At 38.0% G+C, this 12,435-nt stretch overlaps 2 protein-coding genes across 2 annotated transcripts in view; both read right to left on the bottom strand.

The window, feature by feature from the left end:
* The window catches only part of TTC21B (tetratricopeptide repeat domain 21B), a 34,403-nt gene extending 32,832 nt beyond the window's left edge, over nucleotides 1–1,571 (bottom strand). Inside the window, exons 1-3 of the mRNA XM_057371730.1 lie at nucleotides 1,491–1,571; nucleotides 1,142–1,271; nucleotides 80–190 (exon numbers count right to left, since the gene is read on the bottom strand). Of these exons, the coding sequence (XP_057227713.1) occupies nucleotides 80–190; nucleotides 1,142–1,271; nucleotides 1,491–1,571 (322 nt within the window). The remainder of the gene's footprint in view (nucleotides 1–79; nucleotides 191–1,141; nucleotides 1,272–1,490) is intronic.
* A 1,532-nt stretch (nucleotides 1,572–3,103) lies between these two features.
* Nucleotides 3,104–12,435, bottom strand: part of LOC130576811 (sodium channel protein type 1 subunit alpha) — a 64,149-nt gene continuing 54,817 nt past the window's right edge. The window contains exons 22-26 of the mRNA XM_057371729.1: nucleotides 9,868–9,921; nucleotides 9,391–9,528; nucleotides 7,610–7,714; nucleotides 6,982–7,252; nucleotides 3,104–6,619 (exon numbers count right to left, since the gene is read on the bottom strand). Coding sequence (XP_057227712.1) covers nucleotides 5,451–6,619; nucleotides 6,982–7,252; nucleotides 7,610–7,714; nucleotides 9,391–9,528; nucleotides 9,868–9,921 — 1,737 coding nt within the window. The 3' untranslated portion in view covers nucleotides 3,104–5,450. The remainder of the gene's footprint in view (nucleotides 6,620–6,981; nucleotides 7,253–7,609; nucleotides 7,715–9,390; nucleotides 9,529–9,867; nucleotides 9,922–12,435) is intronic.

Genomic DNA, 12,435 nt, shown 5'->3' with positions numbered 1-12,435 from the left:
AGGCAGAATTAGCCTACAACTCTCAGGCCTTCCCCCAGAGCTGTTTACAACATGAAACAGCAYGTCTTAATGAGCATACCTGGATTAGGGCTCCTTCTATGGGCATACATCAGAGCTATCAGTGTACAAAGTGACACCTCCTGTTTGTTCTTAATAGACTCCAGCTGTCGGATACTCTCTTGGACATCACCTAGTGAGAACAAGCACAGGATAAGCTATAACACTTTTCGACACAGGGAAATTCACCAACAAACATCAACCTGACTTAATTTTTCCCCTGTATTTTTTCTTCAATGCTTTTGTTCAATATTCACATCAACTTTCACTTCTTTGTGCAAGTCTTTCAGTCACAGGAAAGAAAATAGCATCTCAATGCAAAGAACTTGAAAGGAATTATGTGCTAGTTCTGCCAACTGTCATGAAGATGAAAACTACATTTCTTGTTTTATACAGGGCATTAAACAGCTCTTTTTCCCCGTTTCTTTATATAGCCAGGATTTTTGCCTTGTTTGAGTGAATGTTTTGAACACCAACAGAATAGACAATATCTTGAAAAATTACACAATTGTTACACAAACAAAAACATCTGGGAGTTTGGGAACAGACATGCTACCTCAAAACCAGCACACCTCACTAGACTTGCCACAGCCCTCTCCTGTGCTGGGTTCCTTGTTAATATTTTGTGACGTCCCTGAAATATGCATGTAGATAACTAGATATCCCAAAATAATGTAATTCACACTAAGACCCCCTCAATAGGTATTAGCTGTCTGTTTCCCTGAGACAGAGGATACAACAAAATTACACACAGCGACCTTGAAGGGAACAGCTGTTAACTGGGACACWCTGATGACTTCCCGATCAAATGCAACACACCTTTGGGCAGGGCTCAAATTACCTGACCCATGTTCATGTAACCACAAAAATGTAAATATTTGCTATTTCTCACTTTGGTGCGATGCTGTTTAGGTCACTTTCATCGAAACTGGGGAGARGTGGTGACAGATCATAACACASTGGTAATTTAACAGTTCAGACTCCSTAACATCGCGTTTTCCCATTCAGCGGACTACGGGCTGAGTTTGGCGAGGCGAGGCAAGGAAGCCCAAGGTTTCKGGAGGRGCCGGGCCCGCCGCATTACCTGCCCTCAAGGCGCCGTAGGCTCGGTAGAAGAGGAGCACAGGGTCCCCTCCCAGCTGCGCCAGCGCCTCGTCCGCCGCGGCCCGGACGTGCTGGAACCGCCCCTCCTGGCAGTAGTAGTTGAGCAGCGCCTGTGGGGAAGCGGCCGCGGGTCACCCGTGCCAACGCTTCGTCCCGGGATGGCCCCGGGGACACCGCGTCCACCGCCTCGGTCCGCCCCAGCCCCCAGCCCCCAGCCCGGCCCCCCGCACTCCTGCCCCGGTTTCCCCCCTCGGCCTCTCCTGCGGCTCGCCGGCCGCCCCCGCTCCCTCCATCCTTGTCAGCCGCYCCCGGCCGGCGGTGGCGCCCACCTGCTGCACCGCAGCGTCCATGGTTGCTACCCGACGCCACGGCGGGGCCGCTCCGGAAGGGTAAGGACAGCGCCCTGCCATTGGCYCGGCCGGGAAGGAGGCGGGAGAGACACGGGAAGGAAAACTGTTGGAAAGCGGCGGGGGCGGGACAGGGCAGGACGGGCGCGGCGATCCTGAAGGGGCGCGGGACGGGCTCCCAGCGAGCCTTGGCGCCCCCTGGCGGCGGCTGGGCGGCTCTGCCTCAGGGGCCCTCACAGCCGCAATGCCGAATGGAAGCTTTGGGAAACGTTTCATAATGTAACTGAGCATGATGCTTCTCTTAGAAATAAAATAACATTAGAGTCAAATCAGACAGAGAAACTTCATCTTCTTCACCCGCCCCCCCCAACCCCTTTCTTTCCTCCGAGAGAATTTTAGTTGCAAAGACTGGTACCATTCAGGTTTTCCTCTGGCGGTGAAAGCCTCCTCAGCCATAATTTCTAGACAGCAGGAGCAAAGGTTGCTGAAGAGCATTCCTTTAGAATGGGTGTGCAGTCCGTCCCACAGGGAAGGCGGCAGTGATGCACAAGGAGCTGAGCCCATCCTGCCCTGTTTGTAGGAGAGGCTGTTTGGCTCTTCCCGCAGAGAATGCTCAGAGTGGCCTTTCCTAGCCAGTCCAATTCACACATGGTGCTCCTTTGTCACACACATCTCACCCCCAGCATCAGGAAGGTGCCAAAGAAGCACTGTGCAATAAGCATACCTGGGTTTCCTGGYTGGCCAAGACAATCCTTCAATCTCCTGCTATGTTTAAGTTATGCTTGACTTGTTCTGAAGCAACATTTAAAAACCTAAAAGAGGTAGGAGAAACRAATAGATTTTTTTACATACTTCTCTAAGATAACCTTCTAAGACATATTTTGTCCGCATATTAATCTGAATATACTTTTTATTTTGATACTTAGGCATTTTTTATCAAAGCTTTAGACTTTTTTTCATAATGTATTTCAAAACAATTTGACAGAGAAAAATTTCCCTCCCTTGAAAGACTGATGAATTTCAGAGAAAATGCTATGAAATTTTATTTCTGCATTAGCCACTAAGCAAGCATATGGACAACRATTGCTCATTAACTGGTTTAATACTAAGTTCAGTATTCTCTTTTGAGTGTTTTAAGTTGTAATATGCAACTTAATGCATATTACAATATAAATGCAATATAAAATTATGTAAACATAAAAAATTAATGTTTTCAGAAATTCACCAAAGCAATTGATAAAGAATAAGGAACAGGCCCACTTTCCMGGTGCATTTGTATTTCTCCATATCAATATCCACAAATGATCTATTCTAGAAACATGACGCTTCCAGATTTTTAAAATTCCTGAGAAAAGACCAGTGATTTATTCATTCCAACACCATTTCAGCTTTTTCAGAAACGCACTTGAATGTGAAATGCTCTGGAGCCTGTTTGTKAAGAGCACCCAGCAAGAATAAACTGTTCTCAATCCAATGAATCTACTACTATTTTCAGGCCTCATTTTGTCTCTGTAAACTCTTGAATGCTCAGTTTGCCTTCCTGTAAATGCTCTGAGCCTCCTGGGACACACTGAGGACAGCTCTGGTATATGATGGTTGTGCACCGCACTGCACAGAGCTGCTGCACGAAATCACTCAGGACAGAACCATCGATACAAGCCGAATCATCATGCTCACTGTCCAACATACATTAAATAAGAAATTCCTAATTAGCGACTAAAAAGCAAGTCCCAGGGATTTTCTTACATGGAAGAATGGTATAGCTGGCTGTAAAGGTTTTCAGTATCCTCTCATTCTGTGGTTTAGAAGCACACATTTTTTCTATTAATGTCAGACAATAAAGACAAAAGGAATGTACAATAAAAAATGTAATCTTTATTATTTTGACGCATTAATAATGTTCTTTAGCATCAGTTAGGGTAATAGCATTTTCCTGCATGCAGTTCACTAATACAGATTTAGTCAATAATTTTATTAAAAGTAATCTATATTTAATTTTCCTGTGTAAGAAACATAAAATGTCCTGATGTGTTGGATTATACAGTTTTGCTACTTTCTCTTTGTGAAAAAATATTGTGAACCCTAGATAACACTTAGAACTGTTCTAGTGCAGCATGAATGAAAAAAAAAAGAGTAAATATGAGAAAAGATTCAGGATTCTGTGAAAGAAAGGTTGTATCTGAAAACTTACAATGCAGGCACTGCTTAGACATTCAATTTGAACTGTAGACCATTTCCAAACTGCAAAAAAACCCCTTAGCTTTTAAGAAGCAAATTATGAACTTATTTCGCAGAAATTATTTATATGTTGGCAAATACTGTAAAAAATAAGAACCTACAGCTATCCATTCACTTAGTTATATCTTGTTCTCTGGAGTTCTTCTGTGAAAAAGTGTTATGGACAGAAAGTAACAAAAATGGTGTGACATCAACCTGAAGATAAAATTCGGTTCTTGTTTTATGTACATAATGCTGAAAAATAAAATAAAATGATTTTTACAGTATTTATATTTGCTTATAAAATCCTAACATTATTTTCAACAGGTCTAGTAGTTTTCAACATGTCTGTACAGTTTGGATATACACTATATGCTTTTCACTGAAAATTCAGAAATGTAAAACAAATAAGCTCCTAAATAGCTGCAAAATATTGCTTAATGGTATGGAGGAATGAGGTCTTGTTGAGTAGTTTATTTCATTTAGCTCTGATGTATGGCTTCCCATGTTTAAGAATTCTGGACAGTCAAAGGAACAGCAGCATAGGCAATATAAACATGCATTGATTGCATCCAAACTATCWATAATGGTAGATAATACGTAATTTTACCTGTTGAATGCTTGCACACTACATTTGTTGTGGTACATATTTGATGCAATAAATGTGCTAAAGTCATTATCTGTTTGCTCAAACATGCACCACAGGTTAAAAATTATTATTTACATAGCAGAGGGCTTTTCATTAACATGTACAACATCAACCTTACTGAGAGCTGAAGATGGCTAAACAATACTGCAGGATAAAGCAGAACAATTTTATAGAGGTYTCGTTTTGATCAATTTGGAGGGCTGAGGCAGATTCATTTAGTATTCATATGCAGAAAGACATCTGACAAAGACAAAATCTATGACTGTAGACCTAGGAAGAAGTTTGCACCTTCTGAAACTTAATGGTCTGTGCAAAAAGTAAACCGTATTTACTATTCTTGTGAGTTGTAGAGGACTTCACAGACATCCCAAGACTTGTTTGAACATGATACAACATGAATACATTAATTAAGCACCTCAAATTCTGTTATTCCTTTCCAGAAACACTGCTAAAAAAATCCATTGTTCTTTGTGACTTAATGTTATTTTCATGCATGATCTATAAGTGCAGCATGCCTTCATGCAAATAATTTCTGTGTGTATATTAGTCGGATAATAGAACACCTGGCCCTTGTACCTGTAAAGGTATACTTAATTCCCTTGCCCAACAGAAGCCCCATTTACAAAAATAGTCACATATAATAAACAACATATGAATAAAAACAAGATRAATCCACCAACACAGATTTTGTAAAAATATGAAGTATGTGGCAGTTGAAATGCAAACAGTGGATACAGTTACCATATTGTTTTATGCTAAACACACAAATACTTGGTTTTGCACCCCTTTAACTGGTCCCTACAGTCTGTGTAGCCATTTTTTTCTCTCCTCTTCAGCAGTGTCAGCTGGTAGTGAGAACAGTAACCTCCTGTCAAGGTTGTTTCTTCTTATCACAGTCACAGTCACTGACAAGGGGTCACTGTCTTTTAATAGGCACTGACCTTTAATGTACAGTATATTTGTAAAAATTGTCAGTTTGGCATAGACCTCCTTCAGGAGTCCTGTTGACATAAACACATGATCCTTACAGACTATGAACTACTTTGCACATATATGATTTTGCTTGCTATTTGCTCTTATTTCTGACCATCTTTATCTTCCTTTTCATGCTTTTCTTTGACTGGTCTCATTACACGATCATAAGACGGTGGACAAACTGCTGTTGATGCGGTTATATCTGTTTTCTCTGTAAATGAGTTTTCATTTAGCTTGTCAATAAGAATTTCATCTTTCATACCCTGRCCAGCCCCACCTTCAGTTTTATTTTTGTTATAGATAAAGGAAGCTTGTTTTACTGTTCGTTTTAAAAGGTGGCGYCTRTAAGCRCGCTGAATAATAACAGCAGAKACYTCCTCCTGTTTTCGTTTCAGTGTGGTTGTAATTGGTTCATAGGAAGCCTTAGAAGGATTGGATGCCATAAACCGATCTTCCATYTGTATTCTGAGGGCATCCATCTCCCCACTTTCCCCCAAAACACGCTTTGTGAAAGCAAACAGGATGTCAAGGCAATGAATTCTGTCACCGCTCACCATGGGCAGATCCATTGCAATAAGCTGGACTTTGTTTGGTTTGGGTAGATGAAGAGGAGGCTCGAGTGCTGCTGCAAAATCAGACAATTTCTCAAACTCCATGAATTGTGTTGCATCAGGATCAAACTTCTCCCAGACTTCATARAACATCTCAAAGTCATCCTCACTCAAGGGTTCAGCGCTTTCTTCAGTAGCAACACCGAAGTTCTCCAAAATCACAGCGATGTACATGTTCACCACTACCAGAAAGGAGATGATAATRTAGCTGACAAAGAAGAAAATCCCAACAGAAGGGTTGCCACAGTCACCTTTCACAGAGCTCCCTGGATGAGCCTTGTTAGGGTCACAATCCGGCTCTCCACTGTTAAGAATCGGAGCGAGCAAACCATCCCAGCCHGCGGAYGTGGTGATCTGAAACAGGCAGATCATGCTGTTGCCAAACGTTTCAAAGTTGAACATGTCATCAATCCCAGCTTCCCTCTTGACATAGGCAAAGTTGGACATGCCAAAGATGGCGTAGATGAACATGACCAGGAAGAGCAGCAGCCCAATGTTGAACAAAGCAGGAAGAGACATCATCAAAGCAAAAAGCAGAGTGCGGATTCCCTTAGCGCCCTTAATGAGGCGCAGGATTCGACCAATTCTGGCAAGTCGGATGACTCKGAATAGTGTGGGGGATACGAAATACTTCTCAATCATCTCAGCTAGGAACATACCTAAAAAAGAAAAGAAAAGAAGAAAATCAAAGTATTTTACCACTTAATCTCTGTATCACAATAGAWATTTAAAAACATAGTTCTAAAATTGGCAGGTTTATGTAGCAATTGAAGATATTCGATGTATTTCACTTGCACGATTTCTATTATAGCAGCTATACTTAATATTTGCTGGTACAATGTATGTTGAATGATTAAAACAGTTTTGATGGYTGATTTAGTAAATTACAAGTTAAAATGTAAAGCTGAATGACTTGGCTGTAAATCTTGCAATGGCATATATTCACCATATCACTCTATTCATGTAAAAATTCACCTTGTATTCATTTTACCTACTTTTTAGTTTATTTAACAAGACTCACCTACTATGGAGAGAATGACAACCACAAAATCAAAAATATTCCAGCCTATAGTGAAGTAGTAATGGCGAAGTGAAATTAATTTTAGGACACATTCTCCAGTGAAAAGGACAATGAAGACCAGGTTTATCCAGTATAAAATATTTTCCATTTCTTCACTCTGATCATCTGTTTCTACCATCATGGTAACCATGTTAAGACAAATAAGAATCATGATGCTGATGTCAAATACTTGCTGTGTCACAAAATCAAAGACCATKCCTTGGAATTTATTCTGAAGAGGAAAGAAAAAGAAACATCCAATACAATCTGTAATTTACATTCTTTTCCTGTTAGAAGAAAATAGAAAAACACATGCAGTAAGGCAAAGGAGTTTTCAATAAAATTGCAACTAGTGGTCTTAAGTAGAGTACTCAAATACAACAATTTAGTTCAGCCTCCTGTGTTGCATATTCATACGTAAAATAGTTGTAAGCGAAAAATARTTTTTTGGTTTTGTTTTTATTTTCTATTTCTGCTGACTAAAACACTAGTTACTGATAATGTTCACATGGGCATATCTCTGCTTTCTCTCTACCAATAAAAACTCTTTGTAAATAGCTATTTGTCTGATGTGTATAAATAATTTTACCCCTGGTCTTGGTATAGGTTTTTGTGGTTTTTTGGATCCCAGCTTTTTCATTGCATTGTAGTATTTCTTCTGCTCTTCTGTCATAAATATGTCTTGACCTCCAAAGTAAAAACATGAAATCAAAACTGGTTATAATCAYATTTATATGCAGTGCAGAAAAAACTCTTCAAGAAATGTGATTGAATGAGTCAAAAATCAAGAAGATTGAATTGGGAAAAATCTTCTAGCTATCAAATACAGCTGTCTACTATCCAAGCATTTAGTCTGGATATGTAGTACAGCGTATCTCTCTCTCTCTCTCTCTCAAAAAAAAAAAAAAAAACCAACAAAAAAACCCCACAATGCAGCATTTTCCTACAGTTATTTTCCTTGAACACCAAGAAATCATTTTCAATATCTCTTTTCTTTCATAGGAAGAGATACAGTAAATAGCATATGAGATAAACTCAGATGGTCTGGGCTGCTCAATACTGTCACTTCTCAACTATGATTGTAGTGACACAAGGGGAAGAGACAAAGTGACAAAGTCAGGTTTTTAGTACAGGAATGTGCTTTAGGTATCTCTAGTTCAGCAATCACTGAAGCATTTGGACGCAAAGTCTTCAAGGCTTTCGAAAAGATGGATTATCAGACTTTGGAGAAACTTAGATGAAGATTGAAGCATCCTTGGTACTGTTAACAGCAAAATGCTCTCTTTTCAATATTTTACCTTCCATGTTTAATGAAGTCCTGTTCAGCAAAAGCATGAATTTGCTTTTGAAGTCTGACAGTAAAGATAAGAAGGACTTAGGAGTCTTTCATGGTAACCTAATCCATAGTAACCTTTCAGAGACAGCTTGAATGAAAAGCTATGAGACTTCCCATACCTCTTGAAGAAAAAATTTCCTTGACAAGAGATACTTGCAGGCATCTAATTCCAGGAATGCCAATGCACACACAGGACTGAATACAGTCCTTTGTGGATGAGTGTGTGGGAAGCTCAAAGAGATGGCAATGCATGGGCCATAAGCTGGACAGGCTCCCTAACCATATACCTCTAGGTTTCTACCATGTACAGCTTCCAAAAATCTTATTTAGTATTTCTCATCATTAACATAAACCCAAAKAAAGTGATGCAGTCCAGAAAGTAGTAATTCATAGCCGCCTTGGTCCTTGAGCTTTCACTGATTTATCTGTTTAGAGAAAATAATTTTAAAGGCAAGCATCTCTTACTCAGACCATCTATAYCACTGAGATCATCTACAGCTGTACTGTTAAACAATAAAAATGGTCCTGAAATAGTTACAAACCACTCTTGCTCTGCATAATTTCAGATTGCATATACTTTCAGATTGTTCAGTGTCACAGAGTAGAATTTGAATACTTGGGATCATTAAAACAGCATCTGTAGTTGTGTGATGAAATAATTCTTTATGTTTGATAACCAGCTAGCTACTTTTTTGTGTGCTTATAGAATAACTACAAATCAAGAAGAAAAAATCCCCGCAAAATTGTGATTTAATGTGGGACCTAATTCAGGGGTTGGATCATACAAGAAGACTTCATGAAGTTTAGTCATGAAAAAGTAGATGATTTAATGAARACTCAACTGGGCATTGACAACAGAAGGATCTGTCCCATTCACTAAATGAAAAATCTTATGACTTTAATGAATACTACAGGTATAATTTTATGTCCTAATATATTGAAGCTTTTTCAATTTTGAACAAGCTATATATCATGCACCTGCAAAAATGCAATATTTTTGAATGTATTGAGAAGGGAAATGAAACAATACTTATCTTCTTTTTTTGCTGATTGAAGTTGTCAATAATGACACCAATGAACAAGTTCAGGGTGAAAAAAGACCCAAAAATTATAAAGATGACAAAATACAAGTACATGTACAAGTTGTCTTCATACTTAGGTTGCTGTAATACCTAAGGGGGGAAAAAAGTGAAATATCATTCCTAAGACTWCATGTGAAAATTTCAACCAGACAAGTGGCAATCTTGCACAACATATCCCCRATATTTTGTGTTTGGACAATATTACCATCACTTGTATAAATATATTTTGTCCATTCCACCTCTTGCTGATAGTGTCTGGCAGTTTGCATTCAGTTTTCCACATTTTGTTACCACAGCATCTCACACTAATTAGTTTATTTTTTCATTCTGTTGTGTGAATATTACTTGCTCATGTAAGGTAAAGACACACTTTTAGACAAACAGACCTCAGGAAGAAAAATGATAATTTAAAATATTTGCAGTACTTACATCTCTTGAGTCAATAGCTGCATACATAATATCCATCCAGCCTTTAAATGTCGCCTGTAAACAGTACACACCTGTTTAAGCATAGAACTAAAGACAATTCATTTAATAATTCCCAGCAACTCAGTACAGCACCAGGAATAATTAGTAGCATTAGATTTCTAAAGAATTTTGCCTCTTGGCTTTCTATTCAACTGCTCAGCTGATATACTGCAGTGTATCCCATTACTTTGTCTCTATATGAACATTTTAAGCAGTAAGCTTGATTAACTAATTTCTAATTAATTGCAAAAAATATATAGAAGGCACTTTGGTTCATCAAATCATGTCAACTTCAAAAGCTACGTACAGCTGGTTGTATAGCCTTATGTCACTGAGTTGCCACCAATTGAGACTGATGTGCAGTTCCTTCCTCCCAAATTAGAAAGGTGGCAACAAAAGGGAACCAAATTTTTCATCAGTTCAAAAAAGTTATTTTCCTATCAATCAGAATCTACTTTGAAAGATTTTACCTGATTTAATAATTCTATGTTCACTTTAAATATATTGTATTGTGTTTAACAGAGCCAAGGTCTCTCAGACACATTCTGACTTAAAGAAGTAGGAAGTGTATTATGTGCTTTGAATACTTAATATGCCTCATAAATGACATTTAGTGAAGMATTGAGTGAAATTCTGTAGCTATTTCCTCTGCCAAAAAATCTGTAAATTTTATATTTGGCAGTGAGGTATAGATTGCTTCATCAGAATGTTCAAAACAGAAAATAATTTTCTCTGTTGTGGCAATCAGTTCTCTTTTAACTASGCAACATCTCCAAATGGAAATCACTTGGTTTTTTTTAATCCAGTTGTGCCCAAAAATACAGCAAAAAAAGGGAAATACTTCTGTTATTTAATTCTCATTACAATTTTGCTAAACAAGGCTGCAGATCATTGGTTCCTTCATTTTCCTTGCCACAGAGACAAGTTGCAGAATAGAATTGGTAATGAAACATCTTTCATCCATGTTTTTGCTGTGTCACCTATTTTGTTGTATCATCTTGAGGTTCCATTTCTAGTGGAAGTTTCAAAAAACCTTTCTTGAAGCAGTTTGGCATCATCCTGAAGTGAACTTAATATGAGAAGAAATTATTTTCTTAAAGGACAGGTCCTTTACAGTTGTGAAACAGTGGAATACTGAAAAGAGCATGATTATCCTTAGATTCAAATCCAATGTGCAGCAACTTTCACATCTTGGGGTCAACACAGAAAAGATGAAGCTCAAGTAACTTGGTGAAATGGCGCAATTGTGAAATCAAGCTGTAGTATCAGAGGACCAACAAATCAAGAATAAATTTGAAACAAGAAGAAGCTTCAGCAGAATAATTTAAGTCCTCCTGCAATACTTTGGCCGAGSTATTAGGTGAGATAGATAAGCTTTATTTATGCAATTATGAATATATATTTAACTTGTTCTCAAATCCTTTTCATGGTGAATACTCCACAACTGTATAAAAAAAATATTTATTCCGGCACTTGCTTTTATTATTTCTTAATGATTATATCCTTCCATTGCCATTTATGACTCAATTGTCATAGCCTTTACATATCTGGAGAACTGCAGTAATCACCTTCATGCAGTATCTTTTACTTTTTGTAAGCTGATTGTTGCTGTCTTTCTTCCATAGGTAGTGCTCACTGTTCTTTCAATCTTCCCATGTAACTCTTGTTTTCCAGATCACTCTCAGTATTTTCCTCTGAGCTCTTTTACACTAGTTCATCTCTTAAAATGGCAACCAAAACAGGACTCCATATTTCATCTAACGAGGTCTAAATAGGGCAAGATGATTACTTCATGTCTTACAGTGCTACTTTTATTTCTGCCTTGGAAAACTGCTTGCATTTTTAGAAAAGTCATCACTTGAAATCAGCACTTCAGTCTGAAACATTACATGCAAATAATGGGCATACTTTTACTTCAGAAAGATGATGCAAATGATGGAGTGGCACTTCTGCAAACCGTGTGCTGTTTGCTTCAGATTCAGGCACATGATGATCTTTGCATATCATCCCACAAGCAAAATGGAATTATAATTGGGTCTTTTGCAAATTTATTGGTGTAGCCTAGACTAAGTAGAGTGAATGAAAAAAAATACTAATTTTAAAATATTGCACTTCACCATCATCAGTAAAGTACTACACCATAAATAGAGAGTAGCCTTTCAGCTAGTGATAGAAAGCAGAGCTGAAGAACTGAGCTGTATTATTATTATTATTGTTATTATTATTATCATTATAATCAATTATCATTATTATCATTATTGTTGATGTTGTTGTTGTTAAAAAAGAAACTTGAAAAAAATGTGGGGATGGAAAAGCAGAAATATAACATATTATTATMTTGTGTTTTCCCTATAAAAYATATTATATATTCTCASTGGYASTAAGTCAGGAGTAATTAATTAATTTCAAAGATTACAACAGTATGACTGAAGTCAGCATCTGTTCCAAATGWTTTCCCCTGCAAGGAACATTGAATAACACATACTGAAATGCAGATTCAAATGTTAGGAAAAACAACAGAAAAAAAAA

Source organism: Malurus melanocephalus, unplaced genomic scaffold (genome assembly GCF_030028575.1).
Source record: "Malurus melanocephalus ecotype Western Australia unplaced genomic scaffold, MMel_1.1 scaffold_155, whole genome shotgun sequence".
Lineage (NCBI taxonomy): Eukaryota > Metazoa > Chordata > Aves > Passeriformes > Maluridae > Malurus > Malurus melanocephalus.
This window is presented reverse-complemented; position numbering and strand designations above follow the sequence as displayed.